The 13,676-nt window shown below is 53.9% G+C and overlaps 1 protein-coding gene across 1 annotated transcript in view; it reads left to right on the plus strand.

The window, feature by feature from the left end:
• Positions 1–13,676, plus strand: part of SEZ6 (seizure related 6 homolog) — a 43,383-nt gene that overhangs the window by 27,468 nt on the left and 2,239 nt on the right. The window contains exons 4-10 of the mRNA XM_041000584.1: positions 3,271–3,466; positions 7,961–8,146; positions 11,477–11,645; positions 11,783–11,949; positions 12,469–12,663; positions 12,883–13,021; positions 13,126–13,322. Coding sequence (XP_040856518.1) covers positions 3,271–3,466; positions 7,961–8,146; positions 11,477–11,645; positions 11,783–11,949; positions 12,469–12,663; positions 12,883–13,021; positions 13,126–13,322 — 1,249 coding nt within the window. The remainder of the gene's footprint in view (positions 1–3,270; positions 3,467–7,960; positions 8,147–11,476; positions 11,646–11,782; positions 11,950–12,468; positions 12,664–12,882; positions 13,022–13,125; positions 13,323–13,676) is intronic.

A 13,676-nucleotide genomic window follows, 5' to 3' on the forward strand; every position in this document is an offset into this window, starting at 1 on the left:
CAGGCCTGCAAGTGGGTGCTTAAAACCCAAGGGGCCAGAGCTTTATGGGCAGCTTCTGGCAGAGCACACAGGACTGTATGGATAGGAGCCAGGCCAGCTGGGGGGGTGGGTCATGCCTCCCCCAGACAGGAAGGAGCCACAGATGTCGATTCCCAGTATTCCCAACTTTACAAGGTGCAAAGGGGGGAATTCAAATCCCAACATCTTACTAGGCCAGTCTGTAATCCTCTCTGCTAAACCTGGGGTTGGGGGTGCTGAAGCTTGGAAATTAAGACATCCAAGGAATCTATTTCTGCAGATGATGTGCCCACGAGGTTGAGAAGGGAGAAAGCTATCTTTGCTTCTGGCAAAGCAAGATGTGGTCTCTTAATAGCTGTGTGACCTTTTACAAGTTCCTTAGTTTCTCTGAGCCTCTGTTGACTTAAGAGGATTTTAGCACCTACCTTGTGGAATTGTGGGGAAGATGAAAGAAGATACATAAAGCATGGTGTACTGGAGTACACGCCTTGACACATTGTAGATGTGTCTACACTACAGCAATTTTCCTCTAATAGCAATCATGAGTACTGCTGCCGCTGACCTTGGTTCCAGCAAGCCAGCAGGATCCGGAGCAGGAGCAAGAAGCTAGAGGCCACGCTAGAGGTATATAGGGAAACTAAGCCAGCACCTCGGAGGAAAAGAATAAATTCCTTTCTCCTTCTGTGCCTTTGCTTTCCTAGGGATTTCCCTGCAATGAATGTTCTCCCCACTCCCCATTCCCCCAGTATTCCCCTCTTCTCCAAGTCGCTCTGAGCCCCACCTGCTTGTTCCATGTGCTTTCCCAGAGCCTCCAAGCACAGGGCTCTCCCCTGCAGAATTCCTGCTGCATGCATTCAGTGCCACTTAAAGCAGAATTATATGCTGCCTGGCATCTCTCGGTAATTACGGATTCCACGTGTGTGAGTCTTGTTTCCCCAACTCTAGAATCAGAGTCTCCAAGTTTGAAGGGACCTCATCCAGCCTCCGCCTGCTGCAGGGATTCCCTGTGGAGTGTCCCCAGCAGATGGTCAGGGAGCTCCCGCCCAAATGGCCCCAGCAGCCAGGCAGGCGGGGCACTTCTCACAGACAGCAGTGCTCAGAAGGGACCCCAGCACTCTTCTTTGAGCCTCCCCATCAGCCCCAAAGGTTCCTCAAGTCTCCCCTCCCTGCCCAGCTACACTCTCTGGAGACCCCAGGGTACATCTGTTCTCAGCACCCACTCTGAGCTTGGCAGTGGTCATCTCCTTGGACTTGGCTTGGCCTATGGTGGCCACACATTTGATCTCTACTCATTTGTTTATTTTATTTTTTAAATGTTCATTTTATTTGTTTGAAAGATAGAGAGAAGTCTTCCATATGCTGTGTCACTACCCAAATGACCACGACAGTTGGTCAGGGATGGGCCAGGCTGAAGCCAGGAGCCAGGAACTTCATCCATGGGTACACAGGTCCAAGCCACCTTTTGCTGCCTTCCCAGGCCCAGTAGCTAGGACTTAAATTAGAACTTCAATACAGGACCTGTACCCTCAATGCCAGCTAGAACTCTCTACCCATCTTGATTCAGACCAAACAGTGATAGAGCCTGTGGCCTCAAATGCCAGTGCAGGCTTTAATGAATAAACTGCCTGTCAGGGACAGCCGTAACTAGAGGGACTGACAGATCTGGCCTGGGAAGCAGAAGACAGTGGCCCTGAGATCTCAAAGCATAACCAGCATCACCGGAAGAGGAGTAGAGTTCCCTGTGCAAAGGCCCCAGGGGACTGGGGAAGGAGAGCAGGCAAATGAGTGAGACTGGCAAAGCCCCTGGAGGCAGCTGTGGGCCAGGGAGTTTGGTCCTCATCATCTGGGCAAACTGAAGCCCCCAGCAGGGCTTGGAGGAGAGACAGACATGATTTTATCTGAGGCAGCCAGGGCCCGGAGCTGAGTTGGAGAAGGTAGGAGGGATGAGACAGATGGCTGGAAGACCATTCTCAGGAGAGGAACAATGGGCAGGAAGTGACCTGAGCCAAGATGGGAACAAAAAAGGAGAGGGAGCCAACTGGCTCATTTGGGAGGTAGGATTGGAGAGGATTTGGTAACTCACTAGGTCCCACCAAGCTGGCCCCAGGGTTGGCTCTTGAAGGCCCTGCCTCAGGGCAGCATGGTGGACACCTTGCAGAACACAGAAATCGGAGATGGGGGCTTTGAGCTTCCCAGGGATCTTGTTAAAATGCAGATTGTGACTTAGGCATTCGGTGATGGGGTCTAAGACTGCTTTTCCCATGATGCTGATATTGCTGGCCCACGGATTATAGTCTAAGCTGCAAAGATCTACTCAAGGCTGTCTCCTCAAATGAGGAAACAGAAACTTACATAGCAAGCAGACTTCTCCCAAGACCATGTGGTCAGGGTGGAGCCCCTGGCATCAGGCCCCCACCCCAGTACTGACAGCTTCTACTGAGCCAAACTGCCCCTTCCCCTCTGGAAGGAGCCCAGATCTTGTTAGACTGCATGGAAACTGGGAGCCCAGGAGTATGCTGTGGGAATTGAGGATGGAGGAGTCCATGACATCCAAAGGAAAGCACTGGAGTGAAGGGAAGGACGAGAGAGGAGAATCATGCCTGCCGTGTAGAAGGGCATAGTGTGGGGCCACAGAGGACAAAGCCTCAAGGGACAAACAAGGAATTTGAATTAAATGCAACACTGGTCAGAACCAGCTGCAGCTCAGGCAATGTCAGGGTAGAGGAAAGAGCGAGTGAGCCGTGTAGGCAGGGCAGCACCGCAACACTCCTGGTACCTGTTTCAGCCGTGACAGTGAGGAGCCAGGTGCCTAGTGAGGACATTCCCTGATAATAGAAGCCAAGGATGCTACTAGCTGGAGGAGGAGGGCAGCTGGGCATGAGAGGGCAGCCAGAGGAAGCTGGGCACAGGGGCCTGAGCCTCAAGACTGCCCATGAGTGACCAGGCCCTCAGCCACCCAATCCTGTCCCTACTTCACAGATGTGAAAACAGAGTCAGGGAAGGGGAGGGGATGGGAAGCAACTGATGTGTGTTAAAAGTATTGGACGCACAGAAGGATGTGCTTTCCAATCCCAGCTCTGCTAAGAACCTCCACGAGACCTCGGGTAGTTTCCTAAATCTCTCTGAAGGTCCGCTCGTGGCTCACAGAGTTGTTGAGATGAATTCCTCTTGCACTGAAGTGCCTAACTCAGGGGCCTGTGGAGCCTCTGATCCTGGGGCTGCAAATCTGACTGCTCTCTAATCTCCTGGCAGGTCCAGAACATCAGCCTCCAGGAAGGGGAGACCCTAACCGTGGAGGGTCTGGGAGGGCCTGACCCACTACCCCTGGCCAACCAGTCTTTCCTGTTTCGAGGCCAAGTCATCCGCAGCCCCACCCACCAAGCAGCCTTGAGGTTTCAGAGCCTCCCATCACCTGCTGGGCCTGGTACCTTCCATTTCCACTACCAAGGTAAGGGCAGCTGAGGAACAACAACCTGCCTGGCTTCCCTCCTGCAGGGGAGGGGTCTCAGGTGTGCATCACATTCCTGGGGGGGAGAGGGAAGGGGAGCAGGAAGGGGCCAGCAGCTAGCACCACAGAGCACAGGTGTCCAGTGAAGCTCAGACCCAAGGGAACTATCACACAGCTGACACCTCTGGATCCACCACCCTACAGAGAGCTGGGGTTGACTCAGGCTCAGGTAGCTCCAAGGCGTGCACACTGTACCTCATTCATTCATTTAGTAAACTCACCTAGGCACCTGTTCCTTGCCAGGTGTGTGCTGATCATCAGCGATGTCAAGATGAACCAGCCAAGATCGTTGCACTCAGTGAGTTCAGAATCATGGGAGGAGGCAGACATTGAAACAGGCAATAACAATTCAGAATCCCTTTTACTCAAGTGTATGAGTGTCAAGGTCAGAAGGGTCAGACAGTGACCACCAAGGTCTTCAGCTGCCAGCCTGGAAGCAGCCTCTGCTCCAGCCAGCTCAGCACACCTCCGGAAAGGTGGCGTCCTGTGAAGGGACATCACAGACTGACTGCTTTTGCACCTTCTCCTTGGTTGTTGACCTTGAACAGTTCATTTGACCTCTCTGGCCCACCTTTTCCTCTGCCATAAGATGAAAGCAAAGTGCCTGTTCCACAAGGTCAAGGTTAAAATTAAACAAAGCCTTGCATGTCCGGTGCTTAGCACAAGCTCCATTAAAGACACTGGCATGAAGCGTCCGGCAGGATGAGGACAGAGACAGAGAGGAGAGCTTTGAACTCTGCCGCTCGCCCTCTTGTTTCCCTCCTGCTCACTCCCATCCCTGGCACAAAGTCAGCTTGCGTTCTTCCACAGGTTAACTGGGGCGGGCTAACAGGGAAATAATTGGTGTGAATAATCATGGGATTGTCTCACATTGTCACAGACCACTTTGGCAGCTCCACGGGGAGCCTCAGACCCTACCTCCCGTCGCCCCCCACCAAGAAGCACTTGCCCTATTCTGGCTTCTTCACCCACACGGGGAGCAGCGTGGCAAGGCAACAGGGATCCTGGCCACGGGAGAGGGTTGGCAGAGGCAAGGTACCCTCTGGGAGAGGGTGAGCATCTAGGCAGCTGGGCCAGCCTCCTGAACAGCCTCATCAATCGTCCCGGGCAGCCAGCACGATTTCACGCCACAGAAACCTTTTGTCTTGCTACAAATTCCTTTGCCCAGAACTTTAGACTTCCCCTCTGCCTGCAAACAAAGGTGGCTGAATGGCAGCGCTGGAGATCGGCAAGGGGGAGCGGACCCCAAGGAGAGACTGGGAGAACTGGCCCGTGTTGCCTCTTTCTCGGCTCCCAGAAGCCCTCCCTCCTCGGCCCAGTTTTTGTCAATGATCAGCTCTTTCCTTAATGAGTGTAATTCCCCTAATTATAGGCTGTAATTAGCCCTGATCCCAGAGATGGGAACAGGAGGAGCGTGTGCTCACACGCGCATCTCTGTGGGCTGGAAGAAGAGGGTGCCAGGAGAAGGGAGAGGGGCTCCATACCCACGCCAGCCAGGAGCTGTCCAAGCTGATATTGACATCACCAGGATGCCCCCCTCCACACACACAAGGGTCTCCTGGCAGGGCTAATCTTCAGCTTCCCTCCCACGGCCTCAGGGAGAGTGAGGAGGAAGGGGGGAGCCGACAGGCACCCCGCTCCTCCATCCTCAACATTCCTGGCACTGAACTTGGCCCCAGAAACAGACGCCAGTGAGAAAATAACTCGACAGATTGCAGAGGAGCAGGCTCTCCGGGAATGGTTGTCATGGCAACAGGGAGAAGCTCATCCTGGGAAGTGGCACTTTACCCACTATGGAGTCTGGGGGCTTCATCCTCTGCAGCCATCTCAGCCCAGGTTCCTCATCTGTGAAATGGGGGACCTCTCTACCCCTCAGGGCCCTCACCCCACAGGTGGTGCAGGTGCTAAGCTAGTATCTAGTTCCGGGGGTGTCAGTGAGCTCCCAGCCCCTCCCACTCTGGCCCGTACCCTTTTCCCCCACCCTGTCCCATCCTGATGGAGAATTCTCCCCAGAATCTCATGAAGAGCTACCTGCGACAACCACCCAGGGCAATCTTGGCAGTTGTTCTCAGGTTTTTCTGACCCCTGAATTGAGATTTTTTTTTTCAAAGTTACTTATTTCTTTGAAAGGCAGAGTTACAAAGACAGAGATTTTCCATTCCTCTTTATCTGGTTGTTGCGGGCAAGGCTGAAACCAAAGCCCAAAGCCAGGTCACTGCATAGATGCAGGGCCAAAGGACCTGAGCCATCTTCTGCTGCTTTCCCAGGCCATTAGCAGGGAGCTGGGTTCTAAGTGGAGCAGTTAATGTCACAGAAGGCGGCCACGATGCCGGTCCCTGAACCCCAACTGCTACCTAAACCAGGGCAGAGGAGGTAGAGAAGGATTCAGAGCCAGAAGTTCTAACTCTTTACTTTCTGTCATGTGGTGAGGCAGGGTCTCTCTGAACCTCGGATTTCCTCATCTGACAATGGGCTAACAACTTCTTTTTTTTTTTTTAAGATTTATTTTATTTTTTATTGGAAAGGCGGGCGGATATACAGAGAGGAGAGACAGAGAGGAAGATCTTCCATCTGATGATTCACTCCCCAAGTGAGCGCAACGGCCGATGCTATGCCAATCCGAAGCCAGGAGCCTCTTCCAGCTCTCCCCCGCGGACTGCCTTCCTGGGCCACAGGCAGGGAGCTAGGTGGGAAGCGGGGCCGCCGGGATTAGAACCGGTGCCCATATGGGATCCCGGGCGTGCAAGGCAAGGACCTTAACCACTGCGCCACCGCGCCGGGTCCCGGGCTAACAACTTCTAACCCACCCTGCCTTTCTCTCAAGTACATGGTGGACACCAAGTAGCAGCGTGTGAAGGCATTTTAGAGGTAGAAAGTACATGAGGCTGTGAGAGGCCTTTAGGGCCCAAAACATCAAGAGTAGCAGCAGGCTGATGTGTTGAGTGCTTGCTCTGTACCAGGCGCTGCCCAGGCATCCTCTCACCCACCCTCTAAAACATGGGGTGCAGTGTTTTAAATGGCTGGGGAGACCAGGAGTCTGAGACACAGAGAATATGGCTGGCTTACTCAAGGTGGCACGGCGAGGAGGGGAGGCTCTGTTCAAGCCCAGAGTCCACCTCCTGAACATGTCCAAGTGCCATCTGCCAGTCGCCATGCTCCCCTTTAAGTGGCCGTCATCTCAAGGACCTCCTGGGAGACAGAGAAGCAGGAATCATCTCCATCACAGAGATGAAGCTGAGGCCAGGGTGGGTGCAAGTCACAAAACTTAAGTTTCTGGACTTTGGTCTGCCCAAGGACACCCCTTGCCATATACATGAGAAGGCTGGCTGGGACACCTGATGAGCTCTGTGAGGTTGATCCCTAGTCTCAACCCCATCTCTCCTATTATCCCAAGGGTTGTCAGGTCCAGCAGCCCAAAATTTCTCCCAATATTTCTCCTTAACCCTCTGTAGGCCTTCTTTCCCACCTCTCAAACCCAGGCTGGATTTCTTGGTTTTAACTGCCTCACCAGCTCAGCCTCAGGCTTTTATTTTTCCAGGTAGTTTTGTAGGATTTGCTGCCACCATGTGGTCATACTTGGTATAGCAACTCCAAAAGCTACCAGTTCCCCAGGGCAACTTCCCAGCTTCCAGGAAGTTTCTTCTGCCTTCTCACCCTCTTTGCAAAAGTAGTCCATAACTTTGGACATCAAGCTTAAAATTTTTTTTTTACTAAAATTTATTCATTTTCATTGAAGGCAGATTTTGAGAGGAGAGGCAAAGATCTTCCGTCCATTGGTTCATTTTCCAAGTGGTCACAACAGTTGAAGCTGAGCCAATCCGAAGCCAGAACTCAGGAGCTTCTTCTAGGTCCCCTACAAGGGTGCAGGGTCCCAACGCTTTAGGCCGTCTTCCACTGCTTTCCTAGGCCACAAGCAGGGAGCTGGATAGGAAGTGGATCAGCCAGTACACAAGCTGGTGCCTAAATGGGATCCTGGTGCATGCAAGGCAAGGATTTAGCCACCAGGCTATTGCACTGGATCCAGACATTGAGCCTTTAACATACCTCAATGAATATTACAGAATTTTTCTTCTTTTCAAATCATTTATTTGAAAAACAGAGAGACTGTCACCCCCTGGTTTACTCCCCCAGTGTTCATGACAGCTAGATCCGGGTTGGGCTAAAGTTAAGCCTGCAACTCCATCCAGGCCGCACATGCAGCTAGTAGGGACCCACCCACTCACTTAGGCAACAACTGTCGTCTCCCAGGGTGCATGTTAACAGGAGATTACGTTTGGGTTCTGCATGAACGAAGCATGGAGATCTGGCTCCAAATGGCACCACCTCTAGGCAGGTTGGCGGAATTCCCACAGGCCTCCCCCCCCCGCCACCGTCCCCACAATTCCTGTCCTGAAACCACCCCACATAACGGTGTCCCTCATTCTCTCTTTGCAGCCTATCTCCTGAGCTGCCGCTTTCCCCGACGGCCCTCTTATGGGGATGTGACAGTCACCAGTCTCCACCCAGGGGGCAGCGCCCGCTTTCACTGTGCGACCGGCTACCAGCTGAAGGGTGCCAGGTTCATGACCTGTCTCAATGCCACTCAGCCCTTCTGGGATTCCCGGGAGCCTGTCTGCATCGGTGAGTGGCCCCAGGAGACAGGGCTCAGGACTGGAGGCAGGACTGCAGTGGAGACTCACCCCACTCCCGGTGGTTGCCTGGCCCTTTCGTTGGTTCTCCTATAAGGAAGCCAGGCAATGGTAACAGCTCCTGGTGCCATCCCCCTGCCACGCACTGAGTGAGCACCTGCTGTGTGGAGGCACAGACTGAACTACACAGAGATTATGTCATCCAAACGCCCACAGGTCCTGGAAGACGGGGAATGGGCAGAAGGACACCCAGAGGTCGGTCACCGACATCTGGACAGGAAGTAAAAAGTACCAAGGAAGAGACCTAAAGTGACCTGGGAGGGGAGGTGGCAATCACACCTTCTTATTTATTTTTTGGAAGATTTATTTATTATTGGCAATGCAGATCAGATTTACAGAGAGAAGGAGGGACAGAGAGAAAGATCTGCCACCCGTTGGTTCACTCCCCAGATGGCCACAATGGTTGAGCTGAGCTGATCTGTAGTCAGCAGCCTGGAATCTCCTCCAGGTCTCCCACACGGGTACAGAGTCCCAAGACTCTGGGCCATTCTCTGCTACTTTCCCAGGTCACAAGCAGGGAGCTGGATGGGAAGTAAAACACGTGGGACGTGAACCAGCAGCACCCACATGAGACACAAGTGCTTGTAGTAGGTGGGAAGATTAGTCAATGAGCTATCATGCTGGCCCCACAATCATTCCTTTTAAAAATTATACTTTGGGCCCAGTGCGATAGCGTAGTGGTTAAAGTTCTTGCCTTGCACGTGCCAGAATCCCATATGGCATCCCCGCTTCCCATCCAGCTCCCTGCTTGTGGCCTGGGAAAGCAGTCAAAGACTGCCCAAAGCCTTGGGACCCTCCCACATGGGAGACCCAGAAGAGCTCCTGGCTCCTGGCTTCAGATTGGCTCAGCTCCAGCCATTGCAGTCTCTTGGGGAGTGAACCATCAGATGGAAGATCTTTCTTTCTGTCTCTCCTCTTCTCTGTATATCTGCCTTCCCAATAAAAATAAATAAATCTTTTAAAAAATTATACTTTAAAGTTGCTTCCACTTAATTTGGAAGGCAAAGAGACTGAGTCAGAATTCTTCTACCTGCTAATTGATCTCTCAAATGCCCACAAGAACCAGGGCTAAGCCAAGCAGCCCAGAGCTCAGTCCAGGCTCCCACATGGGTGGTAGGGACCCAGCTATTTGAACCATCACCTGGGTGACAACTTCCAGGGTTCACATCAGCAGGGAGCTGGAGTGGAGAGGGATACAGAACACAGGCACCCCACGTGGTGTCCCAGCCACTGCCCAAATGTCTGTCCTGGAAGCATTCATTCTTCAGGGAAGCATTTCAGAAAGCTTCCTAAACAACATGGAAGATGAGGATGCTCCAGGCTATGGAAGACAGCCAGGGTCAGCTGAAGTCTGAGACAATGTGGAGGGGGCAGTGGGAAGACCCTGAATGGCAGCAGCATCAGCGGGGAAGCCGCCACAAGGAGGTTTCTGAGAGGAAGGCCGAGGAGCTCAGGAGAGCCAGCCAGGTGATATCTGCAGACCGGGAGGCCAGCCAGCCACGAGGGCTGAAATTAGACGGGGGACTTTGGGAACGGAGAGGAGGGGAGTTACAGGGACGCCAACATGGAAAAGGGGCGAGTGGCACAACTCCCTGCCACCAGTCCTGGGTGCTCCGGAGGCCCAGACTGCTCCGACGGAAAAACAGGTTGTAGGAGAAAGAAGGACAGAGCACATGGCACGAACTGAGAGAGGCAAGTTGGGTTTTCTTTTTTTCTTTTGTAGGGTAGGAGTGAGTAAGCTTGGGTTCTAGAATCTTCTCTCATTCTGTAATCTCTTCCAAGGTGCCAGTCACAGCCAGAGCTATGTTGGACAGATACATTCTTGGTGCTAAGGAACTATGATGGGAAGAGAGGCTGTGGTGGGGTCAGCTTGTGGGGCTTGGAGACTGAGGGAGGAGTGAGAGCTGCCCCCCAGTAGGAGCTGTCTCCGCGGGGGGTGCAGAGGTGGGACAGTTACTGAGTGGACATGGGGGGGGGAGGGTGCTCAGGAGAGTGGGGTTCCTGGAGGACTTGAATGTCAGCTTGAGCCTGAACCCTCTCCTGATCGTAAGAGAGACCTACTGAAGAACTGGAAGCAAAGGATGGGGCGTTGGTCAGGAGAATTGAAAGGCAGTTCCAATGGCAGGTCTGCCCTGAATGCAGAGAAGCAGCAGCAACTCCTGGCAGTGGCCTCTGAGAGCTGGCTGAAACCAGGAGAGGAAAGCCCTTCCTGCAACCAGCCACCCTCCTCTTTCCTGGCTGCACTTAACTGCCAGAAGCTTGTGACTGAGTAACCCTCAATCCTCACTGCCAGGTCAGCTCTTCCATAGCGACAGGACAGCCTCAAATCCAGGGATTGGGCCTGGCGAAGCAAAGTCCTTGCCTTGAACGCACACAGCAGCTAAAGTTCTCACCTTGAACGCACCGGGACCCCATATGGGCGCTGGTTCTAATCCCAGCAGCTCCACTTCCCATCCAGCTCCCTGCTTGTGTCCTGGGAAAGCAGTCGAGGACGGCCCAAAGCCTTGGGACCCTGCACCCGTGTGGGAGACCTGGAGGAGGTTCCTGGCTCTTGGCTTCAGATCGGCGCAGTACCGGCTGTAGGGATCACTTGGGGAGTGAATCACCGGACAGATCTTCTCTGTCTTTCCTCTTCTCTGTATATCTAACTTTGCAATAAAAATAAATAAATTAAAAAAAAAAATCCCAGGGGTCAACGCTGAAAAAGGGTCAGTCTAAAAACACCCAGAAAAGCTTCTTCAGGAAGTGCCCGTGGGCAGCAGTAAAGGGCGTGAGCTTTTAGGATAATGGCATGCACGTTGGGCACTCCTTGTCCTCAATTTGCTCCTAACCCAAAGTGTAGTCACTCGTCTCACTCAGCCAACACAGAATGCCAGCTCTGGGCCTGGGGTGAAGAGACCTTTCCTGCCCCATCCCTGCCCTGGGGGTCTTGATCAAGGGACAGTCAAACAAACAACCGGCTTTAGGCAAATAGCAGGTTTCAATGGGCTGGGGAGGGCCTCCTAGGGGAGCCAGCAGAGATGGAAAGTGACTTGCCCTTCCAGGCAGTAACCCCTCTACCTACAGCCAGGGTTGCTGTATGCGGGTAGCAGGGGGAAATAAGAGGGATTCTGCCTGGAGCTTAGGCTCTCAGGGCTAAAAGAATGACCTCAGACCCACGACAACAAAGATGTTTGCACCCACACAGAGGGCACAGAGTGGGAGGCTTGTGGGGCTACCCACAATCAGACCAGGTGCCCTACATTCTGTCCCTGTGTCCCAGCTGCCTGTGGTGGAGTGATCCGCAATGCTACCACCGGCCGCATCGTGTCTCCCGGCTTCCCCGGCAACTACAGCAACAATCTCACCTGCCACTGGCTGCTGGAGGCTCCCGAGGGCCAGCGGCTACACCTGCACTTTGAGAAGGTGTCTCTGGCCGAGGATGATGACAGGTGAGGGGCTGTCCTGGCAGGGAGGGGAGTAATGCCTGGCTTGGTGACGACTGGTTGGAAGGACCCTTACCGGAGCCTCGGGCCACAGCCCACCTGGGCCTGCCACCGGCCACACAGCTGCCACCCTCCTGGCCCAGGCTCATCATTCGTAACGGAGACAACGTGGAAGCCCCGCCTGTGTATGACTCCTACGAGGTGGAATACCTGCCCATTGAGGGCCTGCTCAGCTCTAACAGACACTTCTTTGTGGAGCTCAGTACTGACAGCAGTGGGGCAGCGGCAGGCATGGCCCTGCGCTATGAGGGTGAGCTTGTGGGGACCCAATATGGTGGAGTAAGCAGATCTGGGACTAGCCTCTTTCCTTTGCACCCTCCCCATCTCCATCACCCCTTCCACACCAGTCCTTATGCATGTGGCACCTAGGTACCCCTCTGCCTGCCCCTCCCTTTTGTCCCCTTGCAGGAAACCCATGCCTGGATCCAGGCCCTGTAGGTTAAGGGAATGAAAATGAGAACACCAAGCCCTTCTAGGAAAGAATAATTGGCTGCAAGAGACCATCTAGAACCATTTACACATGCAAACATTCATTAAAAATAAATAACATTTCTTGAGCATCTTTTGTGTACTCGAGGTGATCAGCCAGGTCCCTAAGCCTCCCGGCATGGGTGTCCCTGTGAGCTGTCCCTGCACCCTCACCCCTCACTCCTACTCCAAGCTGTAGACATTTGTTCTCAGAGGCAGAAAGGCTCCAGGGAGGGAAGTAGAACACCTGGGCCCTGTGTTGACCAGGAGAGCTGAACCAGGCGGGGCCTGTGGTTTACAGCCTTCCAGCAGGGCCATTGCTATGAGCCTTTTGTCAAATACGGCAACTTCAGCAGCAGCGCACCCTCCTACCCCGTGGGCACCACTGTGGAGTTCAGTTGTGACCCTGGCTACACACTGGAGCAGGGCTCCATCATCATCGAGTGCGTGGACCCCCATGATCCCCAGTGGAATGAGACAGAGCCTGCCTGCCGAGGTCAGTAAGCACTGGTGTGTGGGCACCAGAGAGCCAGCCTCAGAGCCTGAGGCCACAGGGGCCCTGGGACAAGGTGACTCAGGTTTTCCCCTGATGGGGAGCAGGCAGGGGCTCCCAGCAGAGGATGGGCAGTCCCAGGACATGGTACTGGGAGAGGGAACATGGAGGGGACATACACCAGCCCTCTTGCCTCCACCCCGGGCCTCCCCTGTCTTCCAGCTGTGTGCAGCGGGGAGATTACAGACTCAGCCGGTGTGGTACTCTCCCCCAACTGGCCAGAGCCCTATGGCCGCGGGCAAGACTGCATCTGGGGTGTGCATGTGGAAGAGGACAAGCGCATCATGCTGGACATCCGAGTGTGAGTGCCTCTACCCGGGATGGCCGGGGATGGTCTGGGATGTCACCTGCCTGGCCACTCCTGGGACCTCCAGACCCGCCTACCCCGACTGTCCTCCTCCACAGGCTGCGCATAGGTGCTGGCGATGTTCTGACCTTCTATGACGGGGATGACCTGACAGCTCGGGTCCTGGGCCAGTACTCAGGGCCCCGGGGCCATGTCAAGCTCTTTACTTCCATGGCTGATGTCACTATTCAGTTCCAGTCGGACCCTGGGACCTCGGTCCTGGGCTACCAGCAGGGCTTTGTCATCCACTTCTTTGGTAAGCTTGTCCCTGTTCCTTTCCCACCCTACTTGGAACACAACACAGAACCCGAACCATGGCATGGTCAGAAGCCAGAGGGGTCCGGCTGCTCCTCTCAACAAGGGAGGGCTCTAGGTGTCACCTCAAGGAAGCTGGTCCTGTCCCCCATCTTCCCTGAGCAGCAGCATAAAGAGACAGGGAACCCTCTGTTACAGCAAGAGGGATTTAGGGTAAACAGCAGGAAGAACTTCCCAAGAAAAGTTGAGAATTTAAAGAAGGTAGTTGCTAGCCTCCCAGCAGTCTGTACTAGAGGTGACAATTTCTCTCACACTACCAGGCCCTGACTCTCAGGCTTGAGGAACTGGCCAAGGT

This window comes from Ochotona curzoniae, unplaced genomic scaffold, assembly GCF_017591425.1.
Source record: "Ochotona curzoniae isolate NIBS_2020 unplaced genomic scaffold, NIBS_Ocur_1.0 scaffold_2453, whole genome shotgun sequence".
NCBI classification, from domain to species: Eukaryota; Metazoa; Chordata; class Mammalia; order Lagomorpha; family Ochotonidae; genus Ochotona; species Ochotona curzoniae.